The sequence below is a fragment of the Triturus cristatus genome, chromosome 12, assembly GCF_964204655.1.
Source record: "Triturus cristatus chromosome 12, aTriCri1.1, whole genome shotgun sequence".
Taxonomy (NCBI): domain Eukaryota; kingdom Metazoa; phylum Chordata; class Amphibia; order Caudata; family Salamandridae; genus Triturus; species Triturus cristatus.
The window spans coordinates 457,510,920-457,525,244 of record NC_140595.1 but is presented as its reverse complement, the minus strand read 5'-3'; the positions used below and the strand labels follow the sequence as shown (position 1 = coordinate 457,525,244).

General features: G+C 42.5%; 1 protein-coding gene across 1 annotated transcript in view; it reads left to right on the top strand.

Annotated features, from left to right (window-relative positions):
- The window catches only part of HDIP1 (HDAC and MIER1 interacting protein 1), a 77,348-nt gene that overhangs the window by 41,497 nt on the left and 21,526 nt on the right, over nt 1-14,325 (top strand). Inside the window, exon 3 of the mRNA XM_085637585.1 lies at nt 6,213-6,392. Within this exon, the coding sequence (XP_085493711.1) occupies nt 6,213-6,392 (180 nt within the window). The remainder of the gene's footprint in view (nt 1-6,212; nt 6,393-14,325) is intronic.

The window sequence follows — 14,325 nt, the reverse complement described above, 5'->3', positions numbered from 1 at the left end:
GCCAAAAATATTAAAATTGTAGAGAAGTTTGAGTGTAGTTTAGTGTTTGCATTCGTGTTGGGGTATAAATTAGCGCTCAAAATTGCATGGTTAGTTATATATAGGGTTGGCGTGACCTCTGTGCTAGGAAAGCTATGTTAGATGCATTCATAGGTAATTGTAATTACTGGGTGGTCTGTCATTTTCTTGATGTCCCATTTGAGTTAAGTGTTCTGTTGTAAAATGTCATTTCTATTTACTGAGATAGTTCAATAAGGGGAAATTCACAATTCACTATGGTGTCTATGCTAAACTGGACTTTATTGGGCCCTATTTTGTGACCTTTCTGATGAACAAATCACTGAGTTTGGTACTCTAAAGCACACCGAGACTGGGTCCCACATGCACCACAAAGAGATGTCTAACAGAGTATAAACACAAAAGTATTTTTTATATATATATATTTTTTTATTTTTATTTAAAAGACCCAACATTCTTCACAGGAGCCAGCCAGCCTTCCTCAGGAGTGGCATTTTAGGAATCGAAGCCGATCAATTCCGTATTCTCCTCGGTCATCCATCACAGAAGTGGAAAGACTGCCCAGTGGTATAATCAGCTGTGCCGCATTACTGCAGATGGTAACATTAATGTTGTTGATAAAGGCATTAGCCCATTGGGTGCGAATAATAATAAAACAAATGCTCCACAAAAATGATGGGAATTGGCTTAACAGTGGGAATTGTCGTCTGTACTACTGTGACCCGCACACTGGGAACCTTAACATAGAGACTAAGAATCCAAAATCTGAAGTAAAGGAGTGGCTGCTTTTGTGCCCCCTTCGATCCCAAACTTAACAACTATCTTCTGAAGGAAGATACCCCGCTCTTCCCTCAGGAGAAAGGGTGTGACCAGTAACTAACCTCCTTCGCTCACCCGACCCCCTCCCCCCCCTCCCCCCCCCCCCCCATTTTCCTCATAAGTTAGTTCACCAAGTAGATGGAGTCAGAAATAGAAGTTCTCTATCACAACTGCGAGGAGTAGAGTCAAAGCACCAAGACTGGCTTTGAGTAGTTTAATCTGCAAGCAGCAACACACAACAACACCGTGTAATGCGTTCAAAGACTGCGCTCTTAGTAGTTTATCAATGTGTGCCTCTTGTAAGAGTGCACCTAATGCAACACAAATTGACTGAGAGAAATGCATAAATAGATGGCATCTGGAAATCTTCCACTAATATCTAGAAACCTGTATCTGTACAGCTTGAATATACATTACGATGAAGGTGTGTTGAGCCTGTGCTAATCTGTGCCTGGACCCAAAGTTCTTTGTGGTGCTGCGCTCTCCTTCAGCATAAGTACATCCTACTAGATGGGGTTGGAGAGATTGGATGCGGAATATACACTGACATCCAACTCTTGCTGCGTCTAGGTAAAGATCCCACTGGGTGTTCCAGCTGTCTGACATTTATTGGACAGTGAGCAGTAAGTTAAAGCTTAACGCAGACTAGACTGAGCTCCTGGTTGTAATTGGGCATAGGGACATCTGACTTCACTCCTGTTGACACTGGTTTTCTTCCACCTCCAGTTAAATCCTTAAAAGGCCTGAGCGTCCAGATTGACAGCCATTTATCTTTTCTGACCAGGTTTCCTCAATCGTGTCCTAGTTCATTTCATCTCAGAATTTTTTTTAAGTCTTTTTTTCCTGACCACTGAGGCATTGTCACTGCTTTAGTAACTTTGCACTTGCATTGTGCCAATTCCCTTTAGCTGCGCTTACCTCTGTCTCGTCTACAAAATCTACTGTGACTAAACTTTGGAATTTTGCCTCAGTGGCTTCCATGTGACAGCTCGCTACTGAAATTTAGATACCAATCGAAGACCTGGCTTTTTCTCCAGTCATTCTCCCCTTAATTATCATTCTCTAGGAGCTGCCCTCCTGGTAAGTTTCTAAACCTCACTTTCCATAGCGCCTGTAGTCCTTTGGTGATTGTGTGTTATATAGATTTTGTTAATATAACATTACATAGCAAGCAGTCCATCGTTTGCTGCCCCCATCTAAGGGACTTAAGAGTACGGGTGGGTGGAATTTGCGTAGTCGCGCTATGCAAAACTCTGCGAAATGGTACAAAATCTCAGCGAGCACGCAGAGTTCCGCGAACACGCGCAATTGCTTGTTCCGCCTGTTCGCAATGCTTTTTTCCTGTTCACGAACGCGGTTTGCGTGCTCGGTGGGAAATATCTCACGAACACGCATTTTGAAAGTGCGAACAAGCAAAAAAATCTGCAAAGCCGCGGATTACAGAATTTTTGGCAATTACGCGTTCTCCGCGGAACGCAAAATTACCCAAATTCCGCAAATTTCCGCGAGCTGAACAGAATTTACCACCCAGGCCTACTTAAGATGTGCTGCACAAGTGATCGAAGGAGAAAGGAGCGAGTTGAACACCTTTTATGACTATAGCATGGGCAGTGAAGTCGCACACACATAGATGAAAATGAAGTTGGAGACTATTTCAGTTCAGGCATGCATTTTAAAAAACAAAATCTAAATCGTGGCCTTAAATTATACAGTTGATTGTGATAAAATGTTATTCACAGTGTATATTTGCAAATCCAAGAGAATCACTACATAAAGTAAGATCAAATGTAGGTAGGTATTAAAAAAGGAAAAAACGACACCTTATTCAACTGCTAATATTTGGAACTTGGGTGTATTGACCAAACACTGAAAGATTTAAGGAGAATCTGCTTGTGCTGCAGATAATTTGTTTTCGGTTAATTTCAGCCAGGAATTATTTTTCTGCAAGAAGAACTTTTGATCTATCTGTGTGGTATTTTATAAGATGCTGCAGTTGCCGCATGTAGCAACTGATGCGTCCAACCTGCTGTAGTCTAAATACTCCTGCAGTAACGCATACTAGTATCAGGAATTGGTAATTGTGACACAGCTGAGATTGCTGCCAGATGCAATGATATTCTCTGTGGTGCGGTTATGTCTGTATGGTACAGGCGAAGTAAAGGAGGGTACGTGGTCTCCGCATCCTGCCAAGAATGATGGCCTTAACGCCTGATCTGCATTTCATAATTACGCCATTTTTTCGTAAAATCTGAGGAAAAAAATGTTGGGATGATGCTTTTAATTGATGCTGGTCAGACGAGGAACAAATATATGCCCGGGCACCCCTTAAAAAAAGTGGCCCGAATTAGTTGCTCACCATCTTTCGCTAATCATTGTTTGGTTAGTACTGAGGGCTAGGTTGTCTTTAAATATTTGGCAAATTAATAGTTCTTTCTCCAGCTCTTCTTCCACCTTCTCTTTAGCCCTTCTCATCCCTTCACCATGTGTATACTCTTTTCCCCCCCCCCCCCCCATTATTCTTGTCCTTTCCTCCCCTTCTATTCTTCATACTTCTCTTCTCATCCCTTCTGTTTTCTCTACTCGCCTTGTCTTTCTTACCTCCGGTTCCTCCTATTCAGCCTACTTTACTCTTTTTTCTTCTCCCCTGCCCTTTTTCTACTCTTTCCTCATCCCTTTTCCTACACTCATGTCCTCCACTTTATTTTTTTTCCTTCCTTGTTTTTCGAATATTCTTTGCTGTGCCAAGTCGTCTTTTTCCTCCATTCTTGCCTTCACCTTTTATTTCTTACTCCCAGTCCTCCTCCATATTCTGCTCTTATCTCGCTCCTTTTTCTCGTGTCCTCTGTGATTATTGTTTTACTCCCTTTGATCTTATCCCTCATTCCCCCTTTATTCTAGTCCTCTTGTTTTCCCCCCGTCCTGTTTTTCCTTTCAGCCTTTCATTTTCCTCATTTCCGTTCCTACAACCGTTTTCCTGACCGACCTTCACCGTCCGTGTTGTCCTCGCAGTCCTTCGCTCGGTTTTCTATCATTAGCAGTTCTTTGACCCATCTGCTTTTCAGAGGCAAAGCTGCACCCTGTGTTGGCTTTAAACGCACGTTGTGTATTCTTGCTTTCCTCTGCCCTCCTAGCCTGTTCCCCAAGTGACCTCCAGCTCCTCCCACTGGGCTGTAAAGCCAGGACTGAGACGACTGACCAGAACCAGTTAATCCTTCAGCACCTCGCGCCCGGGCTATTCACACCACCAGAACAATCGGAAACAAATAGTTATTTTCACGTTTATTATATTTTTGCTTTTTTGTGTTTTTATTTGTTTGTTTCACGGAAAGACAGTTTTCAATATTTAAGTATTATGTAGAAAACCGACTTCTAATCTGACATGCATTTAACAAGCATTGGCATAGCCAGTAGGTCTCTCTTTTGGGACCTTATAAGTGTTTAGCCATGCAACAGTTGATGTTGTTGCACCAATTATATTCTGCCGGATCACTAAATACTTGTATGTTCTGAAAGGCGAGACGTATTGGCTATGGCCATGTTTTTATAGCATAACTATGTTTCCAAACACCACTACAAAGTAAAGAATTGTGTGCTACTGAAAAATCTTGTTTTAGCTTTTTTGCTTAAAAAGAAAATGTGGAACAGCTTTACAATGAGTTTTAATGCTAAAGTAGCCTAAAGGCAAAAAATACAAAATGTACCTTCTGAGCAATGTGCAGTAATATTTTTTTAGCATACATAAAACACCCAATTAGAGCTTGGTATTTTGGATTTTATTTTTGAGCTATTGGCATTGCTAATATGTGTTGTTTTTTCTAGCACCTTATAAGTGTGTAACCGAAGATATTGGCAATAGTTTGTCCAGGAATAAATGATAAATGTTTGTTAGTTTAAATTTCATAGCAAGAATTTTTAGTTTACATTTTTAGTACTTTAAAGTAAGTTGAGTGGAAAAAAAATATTTATGATGTACATTTATGCATGTTTTATAAATATATTCATTCTGTTGCAATATCTTTTAATATTTTTCTAATAATGCCATTGCAAAATATTACTTCACATGTCTTCGGTAAATATGGCATAAGTGCATCGGATAAGTCTTCCACATCTGTATTGATCATAAACCAGTCCATTAGAAGTTCATTGCTAATATCCATAGATTGATATGTTTCAGTATTGTGCACTTGTGTTGATATTGTAGATGGCCCCCGAAATCTGTGCACACGCAGCAGCCGCAGGTTCAAATGAAAGCAGGGCTGACTCGAAGTTTCATCCTTCCTATAACCTGAGAAGAGAGGCAGCATGTGCTAGGAGAGAGCGCTTGTTTATATGGTGTGTGTGTAGAGAGCAGCCCCTGTTTTAGTGTATTATACAAAAATACATGCTAGCAGATACTTTTAACAAAGTAAGATTTTTTTTTTTAAGTGCAGCTGCTAGATATGTAGCACAGTAATTGGCAGCGATCAAAAAAGCCACAAAGTTGTTTAAAAGGAACTGGTTGACAAGAGAGGGTGAGGCAGGCTGTGGAAGGGAAAGTAAAGAAATATAAACAAGCGCGTGCGGCCACGTTAATTACAAACAGATGGCCCCTGCGCGTCGCTGCTCGCTCCTGCAAGGTGGATGCCACCACAAGCACGAGTGCTTGAAAAGTGCAGACCGATTTCTAAAGGTCAACTCCTAGAGCAGCGCATTCGCGCTGCACTAGCCTCAACCTAATAAGGCCTATCCACGCATCGCGAATGTGTTCCTATGTACCCAAAAAAGTTCCTCTTTGAAGACATTTACACCAGTATGGTGGCGTTTATGTTGGCCCTGGGTCATACATATTACACGCACATTACCAAAGACTCAACAGGTGTGCGCTAGTAGCCTGTTACTGCAACATGGCCTCTTTAGACTTGGACAAGAAACCCCTCACCTCCCCACCCACCCCTTGATTGGTGGGCAGTTCTTAGTTTGTGAAATGATCTTGATGAGTATCCTACATCTATGATTCAACCCCTTTGCCAGACTGATCTGAAACCAGAACTCTCTCCATGGGTAATGCGCTTTAATGCATGAAACGCACGAGTTACAGTAATTAGCAAATAAAATCGTAAAAGGCGTTATAAGGTCTCCAGTAGAATGGAGTTTATAGACGTGAAAGGTTGAATGAGAAGTTGGAAAAAAAAAATCAAGGGATCAACTAAGTTGTATATTTTTTTTTTTTTTTCGATTTATAAAACTTGAATATAACATTTTGCCTATGAAAACTCTCTTCTGCCCGGTGATGATCTCCGACTCGTTACTGTGTGAAGGCAGCCGCGCTTAATGTACAGAAGGGAGGACCTGTCTGACAGCACTGACCACTTCCATAAATCTATTTTTCTAAACAGAGCACAAATCCGAAATAAGGAGACGCAGAGAGAGAGGAAGGCGAGAGAGAATCAGTTACACGGTGAATAAAGATTTAGAGAACCGGAAAAGGTTGCGTTCCAACAGCCAGTCGGACCACATCCGTCGGGGGCGAGGGCGACCCAAGAATATGACACTCAAAAAGCACGAAGATGTTAGAGGTATGCACTCTAGACTACAATGGACTGTGTAAATGCAGTGCAACAAGACACTCTTAATCAGTGCTAAGCCACCTACATCACAGCTGCACAGTAGATGTTGAAAAACTTGTTCAGGATGGTGTTCCTGGTGTTATGAACCCTTCATGTTTATAGGACTATTCTCTATGGTAGAATTGTTTATCAAGTGAAGTACTTAAATCTGTTTCTGTGCTAAATTTTTCTGCTTGGAGTATTGCCTTGGCTTTCTGTTGCTACTCCCTTCATTTTTAGGTCTAGCCTCGTAGAAAGCACTTGTGCTGTCTGTTGCTAGACCTTTTATTACCTTACGGTGAGCTTAGAGCCCGCCTATTGCTTACCATTGATTGGATTTCTTGTCCCTCACATTTGTGAATGTCTTATTTATTAATGTGGGTGGACTTACCTGCCTCTTTTGTTTGTCTCTTTCTTGTACCATGGGTGCATTACTATGTCCTTACACTGCTTGTTTTTTTTATGCACTACTTTTTTATTTAAGCCCTTCACAACAGTGCATGTGTTTGCAATCTGTCTCCCTAGTGTACTTCTCTCCCCACCCACGCCCCATGCTGCTCTCTTTGGGCCAAGTGGTTCTCCGCCATACCCCTTAGTGATGTCCTCACCCTCATGGAGTCCTCCTGCCAGCATGGTTTTGTCACCAATGTGCTTCTCCCCCATCCCAGTTGCACATTGCTCTCTCGCGCTCACTTGCTTTTCTCCTCCACCCTCCGTGCTTTCCCCCTGTGTTACTGTCCTCTACCTGCTTTCCAAAAATAGTTTTTATGCTTTTTTTCCCAATTTTAATTGCAGATCAGAGTTGGATCTGCAGATAAAAAGGAAAAGTGGCCATTTTACTAAGTAGGCTTGTGTATTCATGGTCTGCGCATCTACAAAATTGTACAATAGGCTTTCATCCTATTTCATCAATGTTACACAGTATTGGATATATTTTACAGCATGGCTAAAAGTTATTGGAAAAGCAAATAGATCCTGTAGGTGATATCCATTTACTTTGCCAAGTCTTGTCGTGTTTTGCTATTATCCAGGTTTTTAGAGAATTATTGGTAACACCCCGCCAGTCACTGTACTAAGGGCAGTGGCCACATGGTTTAACTGTTTTAAATGCATTATCACTATGTCCATACAGTAAGGACTCTTGGGGTAATGGCATTGCAGTAAGAGCACTTTTCTGCCTCATGTAATTGCAGTATAGTTTACTCTAGTTGTGACCTCACAGTAGAAGGTACAATGTGTAAATACTGGGTTTGTGATGCTCGTGTAGTTTTTAGAACAGACTGTCTACCTTAATACTATGTTTTATCTTCCCCTCTACTCAGGTTAATTTACCCTTGACTTAATAAGGAGAGGTAGGTCCTTTCTTGTACATTCACAAAATAGAATAACATGGGGATCCTTAAAGCCCTGATGAATGCCTGAGGCCTTTTTTAGGCTAAATTGTGGGTAGAAAAATGTCAACACCACAGAGGTACGTAAGGGCCATGGCACCCAATAACATCCTCTGAACAAATGCCTTTATTTTTACTCATATCAAGGGTACAGCCTAATAAAGTAATTCTTGTGGGTTATCCCTAAGTATTTTTATTTAGGAAAACTGGGTCCCAGATAAAGGTCCAGATAAAGAATTTTAAAGATCTCCCTCAAGACAGTCCCCCTTGAGATGGAGTCCGCCCTGGTAACATCATCTTACAAGTGTGGGATGAGGTAGCCTTTGATGAAGCAGGCTACATTATGTGAGTGAGCCCACCTCATCCAATTCTTGGACTTGCCCAGATTTCGAGGAGGTAGGTAGCATAGGTAGACTTCTGATCTTACTTCAGTAAAAGCAGCTCTGTGACATCGCTGTGGAAATGCGAGTCTCTCCATGCAGTTATTGCAGAACAACCTATTCCTTGGAGGCATCAGTGAAGTAATGGTAGCCTCTGCTTTGAGTTTTCTGCAGGAAGGGCAGCTTTCAGGATGAGGTCACTGGAATGAGTGCAGCTTGTAGCGTGAGGACACTGATGGGGGGTGGGTAGCTGTTGGTGTGATGTCACTGAAGTATGGGCAATACCCAGTGCAAAGGCACTGTAGTAAGGACAAATCCCCGTGTCTTGTCACTCAGCATGGGTAGATCCCAGATGCTGTCACTGCAGCGAGGGCAGTTGTCGGTGTGAGATCCCTGCAGTTCTGCACACTCGCTTGTCCAGGCTTGATAGGGCAGCTGCAGTCAGGCCGTGCCTGAATCTTCTTGACAGATGCACAACATGAACAGCTGATATCTCCCCAGGGAACAGCTGGTAGTCCAATCTAGAAATTTATTTGTTTGCAGTTTCCTATGGCGTGATCGTCTTCCAAGAGTGCTGAACTGCTTGACAATTGAAACAAATGTTACAGATGTGCAGCAAAATGTCAGATACATTTATGTGTGCTAACAGAATTTTTAATTACAAATAATCCTTTAACATGAAAATAAAAAGGGAAAACACAAATGAGAAACATCCTGAAACAATGGGAAATCAAGTGTCGATTGCAATTATAAGTGAAAGACGTAGTGATGTGAGAATAAGGATGGGCAGTGAGCGAGGCATTACTTGCAACAGATGTTACAGAAAGCAGGAGAAGCATCACCGAGGAGAATAACAACCCAAAACAAACAGTAAAAATAAAAGGGAGTAGGGCATGGTGAAACAATGTAGCTGTCATTGCAGGAAGGGGGGAAAGCAGAGGCAGCAGGTGGGGAAAGAGGTGGAAGATGCTGGAATCAAGTCATGCAGTACAGGAGTATCAGGAGTTGGTCTTGATGTAAAGGACTGATAGAGAATAGCAAAGGCAGCAGGAAGTAATCGTAAACCAATTGGAGAGGTAAAAATTGGATGTGTCCTACACAGACAAGCAGTTTAAGATCTTTATGAATGGCAAGTGAGAGGTAGTAGGGCGGAGGGCTGGTGGAACAGACCTCTGTGTTGCTTACCCCACTTGCTTTTGGGGGAAAATAACACTTTTGCGCTCCACTTAGTGTTTTTTTTACTGATCTATCGTGGCTCATCTTCCACGTAATTTTATAGGCACATTCATACGTGGTAATGCATGCTCTTGTTTACAAACTGACGTGGCTGTGTCATAGTAACTTGTGTGTTTTTTTCTTTTCTTTAGCCATGCGGTATAGCATCACTAAAAACCATTGAGAAAGCCAATAGGTCCTAAAGGCAAGACATGTTGGCATAGCCAATGCTTGCTATTTACAAGTGTCAATTAGTGAAGTGTGAAGGAAACTAATTAAGGACTTTGCCATCAATACCCACATGTGTTTTGCGACACTATGCCTTCCCTCCCTTCTAATTACTTACATGACCACATAATACTACTACCTCGTTCCTCCTCTTTTTAGGTCTCGCCTAGGCAGCGCTTGCGCTGTCTCTTCGAGACATGTTGTATTCTGAAAATGGACTTTAAACTCCGCCCATTTTCCACCTTCTATTTTATTGGCTGCTTTGACTGTCTTTTGGAAATGGTTTAATTGGTTAACTTGTTTCATAGTCCCTCCTTAGTACCTCCTTTTTAGGTCTCGCCTGACCCAGCGCATGCGCTGGTCTGGCGAGACTTATTGAGAGGGCACCAAAAAGTGCTACCAGGCCAGCCTAGAGCTACAGTGCATGTGCGCGGGCGCCGCGCTTTACCGCGATTACTTTCACTTTCACGGCCGCTTTGATGTTTGATCGTGATCAATTTCACTTTCGCGGCCACATGGCTGCTTTGATGTTTGATCGCGATCACTTTCGCGGCCGCACTTGGCATAGCCAATAGGTCTCGTTTTTGGGACCTTATAAGTATTTAGTTATGCAACTGTTGCATGGCTAAATACTTATAAGGTCCCAAAGGCGAGACCTATTGGCTATGCCAATGCTTTTCGTTTCCTGTTGTAACCTCCCATGAGGACTGCCCCTGTTAAATGTGTTACTCAATATGTTTAATTTACAGTTTGTGAGCATTATTTTCTTAATGACTTTCTCCTAACTGCTGTTGCAGGCACGACACGCTCTCCTGCAAACTAGAGTCAATGTGTTTTCCTGGCTCAGAGCCACGCCAGATCACGGACGCCGCGCTTAATATTTTAAAGACTCTCCCTCCCCGCTCCAGGGCCGTTCACCTCACTTCATGTTATGTCGGACTTGTTTTTATTATTTAGTTGATTTTGCTTTAGGTGTGCCGGCCTCCTCCCTCAACACTGCTTGCCCGCCACCACCAACCCACCAAGATCACTGCTTTTAAAAAAATGTAATTAAAATTAACGCTTCAGATACGCTTCGTCGCGTAAAGAAGCCAAATCGTGTTTTCCTGGGTTAGTGCGGTGCCCGATCATGGACGGCGCGCTTCAGGAGTGTAAAAGTGCTCATTCTACTGCTAAATGTTTATTTTCTTGCTTATTTTGGTAAGTGGTCCATTATTACAAGCAGAAAATGTATCGGAGGAACAGAACAAACCCTAGAGAAAAGGAATAACGTGACCATATATGTGATCAAGCATGCCCTGCTGTATATAAAAGGATATTGCAAGTCACTGTGGAGTTTCATGAGAATATAGAGAAACAAAGCCAAAGGTCAGGTTCCTTTATAAGGGCATGGGACTCCGAGATAACTACCATATTCTTCTAAAGTCCAGAAGCAGGAGTCGCGCATTCCCCCTCCCACAAGGCCCTTAAGACTTTGGTGTCTTGCTCCTTCATATAAAAAAGAAAGTTTGGTTGCAGACTTGAATAAAACCGAAACCCAATAACAGCTGGTAATGTGTGCCAAAATATTATAATCATTTTAATGTACGTCAGTTTAAAAAATATGGCAACTCACAAGATGTACAAACCCCTAAGGAATTCTGACTTTTCTTTAAGGACACATAGCACCCAAACATAAACGTGCTGCCTTGAATGTCTTCTTTCTTCTCACAACGTTCATGTCAGAAACACAAATCAGAAGGAGGAACAACAAGTTTTCATTTTCATTTTTTAAACTGTAATTATGTTCTGTGACCTGCCTTAAACTTTCCCTTCTGACTCTGGCAGAAGGAATTGCGACATCAGAAGGCAACTGCAAAAGCTTTATTTATCTATTTGTCATTTCGAATTTACATGAATTAATTGACAAAGGAAAAAAAAGAACACAGAACATCATATCAACAGGCATTTTTTTTAAAGCATTAAAAGGATAAAAAGGGGATTACGCCAAGTCAAACAAGCGGCCGTACGGCCGCTAAAGTGATCGCGATCAAACATCAAAGCGGCCGCAAAGTGAAAGTAATCGCGGAAAAGCACGGCGCCCGCGCACATGCACTGCAGCTCTAGGCTGGCCTGGTAGCACTTTTTGGAGCCCTCTCAAAATGTCTCGCCAGACCAGCGCATGCGCTGGGTCAGGCGAGACCTAAAAAGTAAGTTAAAAACATTGTTGTTCACCACCCCGATAGCTCTAACTTTCACAAATGCAAGACCGATAGCATTGCAAATGCTTGTTATTTAATCTGCTACGACCAACACTGGGAGGATAATAGCAAAAAAAATAATTATGCATGTTGATGTGTGCCCCTGTGAGGTTCCTTGCATGTTATAGTACCTTGTGATGCCGCTTATTCCCGAAATTCCGTTTTGTAGCCTTTGCATTTTTGATGAACTTACATTAAAATACTTCTTAATGAAATATTCCAAAATAATGATGCTGCAGATAAGTCGAGGACTGTAATCCGACAATGAGTAGTGTTACGGCTCTGTAAGGGTCATTAACAATGTAGATTAAAGCAGCCTCCGTAATGCTTCCTGGTCTGCTCATACATTTGAGTGTTTAAGTATAGATGTTTAGTTTATGTGGTGCCTTTGCAAGAAAGTGCCAAAACCATCCTTCAGGCAATCGGGAAAGAAACCTTGAGGGAGACACCAATTAACTCGCTTCCTCCAATAGGCTAGCCTTGCGTGATATCAGTAGGGGTCAGGCCTGGACATAAAGATCAATCCTGGAATTATTATTTTTCGTAAATAGTAAACGCATTCACAGCACTAAATGTAGGCAGGGGAAGAACAGTATAATTTTGTTAAAGCATCTCTGTATGGCTGGAGGTTCAATTTAAAACAAAAAAAACCCAATAACAATTACAATAGTGTCAGCGTGTGTGCTAAGTTTTATTTTGTGTTTTTTTTTTTTACTGTCCTATTTACTTGTTTTGAGTTGCTGCCAGGAAAATTTTGATGAAGAAAAGTTCCATCCTTAGTTTGTGTATTTCGCATGCAGGGCGCAGCTTCGCTGTTTGGATGTAACCAATGAACAAGTAACAGCACTACTTGAGCGCATATTTGTGTGCTTTTTAATTCCTAATTCACTCTAAATGAAGTAAGAGCTTTAACAATGCATCCTTCCATACAACAGGGTAGGTTGTCCCTTCCTTTGCTTGGGTTACTCTGTGACCGCTACCCGAAGCTACTGTAGACACCATCATCATAATGATAATAAACCAATTTATAAAGCACATGGCTACACTAGCTAGTGTGTTCCCGCGCTGCGGCAAAAAAAAGACCAAGTTCCGGGCAATGAGGTGAAAGCAAGGATGAATTAGACGGGAGGACTTACGGATGGAAAAAGCCAGGTCTTAAGCTTTCTCCGGAAAATTGTCTCTGAAGACTCCAGCCGGAGCCCTATGGGGAGTTTATTCCAATGCGTGGCAGCTAGAAAGCGGAAGGAGCGACCTCCCATCCTAGCTCTTCTAATAATCGGAATGCTAACCTGCCCCGTCCCACTTGATCTCAATCGGCAGGTAGGAGCATACGGGGTAACTAGGTCATGCAGATAGGTGGGCCTCTTCCTCTGTAGAATGCAGTGGCTAACGCACAAAGCCTTAAATAGAATTTGATCCCTAACCGGGAGCCAGTGAAGGGAAGCCAGGGCCTTGTTGAATGAAGCACTCCTAGGAAGCATTAAAACGAGACAAGCCACAGCATTCTGAATGCATTGGAGTCTCTGTAAACATTTGATATTAGCTCCTAGGTAGAGGACATTCCCATAGTCCAGACGAGATGTCACCAGTACGTGGACCATAGTTTTCCTCGCTGTGACAGGGAGTACATCTAAAGTCTTCCGGAGTCCTCACAGAACCCCGAAACAACTTCCCGCCACCCGCCTGGTGTGAGTTTCAAAGGATAGTTTGGTATCCAACCACATCCCCAGGTTCTTTACCTGATCCCTAGGGAGGCGGGGGGGGGGGCGGTCCCAACGTCTGAGGCCACCATGCTGAGGACCAGATCGAGGGTGCTTTGCCTATCACTAGCACCTCTGCTTTATTGCCATTAAGTTTAAGGCAGTTATAGGCCATCCACGACGCCAGTTCTTGTAGGCATGTTGAGAAATTGATGGCTGCCTTATCATAATCTTGAGTTAGGGTCACCACCAGTTGTGTGTCATCAGCGTATGACACAACAGTGACGCCAAATTTCCCAATAATCTCTGCCAGGGGGGTGATGTAGAGATTAAAGAGGTTGGGGCGAAGTATGGACCCCTGTGGGACCCCTTGGTCCAGCTTGATGCTTTTAGAGTAGAAAGGTTCCTGCGACACCTGAAAGCCATGGACATGTAAGAAGGACCTTAACCATTCCATGGCTCGACAAGCCATACCTCCTTTCCTGAGGTGCTGAAGTAGTGTATGATGGGCAACAGTGTCATCTACATGTTTACGGATGATTTCTGTCGATAAGAGCTGTGCCGATTCAGTGGAGTATGTAGCACGGAAACCCGATTGAGTGGGATGAAGTAGGTTATGTTTATTGATGTGAGCTGTCAATTGGGTGTTAACCACCTTCTCTGCTATTTTGGCGAAGTACGGCAGCAGTGAGATGGGGTGTAAATTTTCCAGTTGGCTCATGCTAACATTAGTTTTCTTTTTTAAGGGG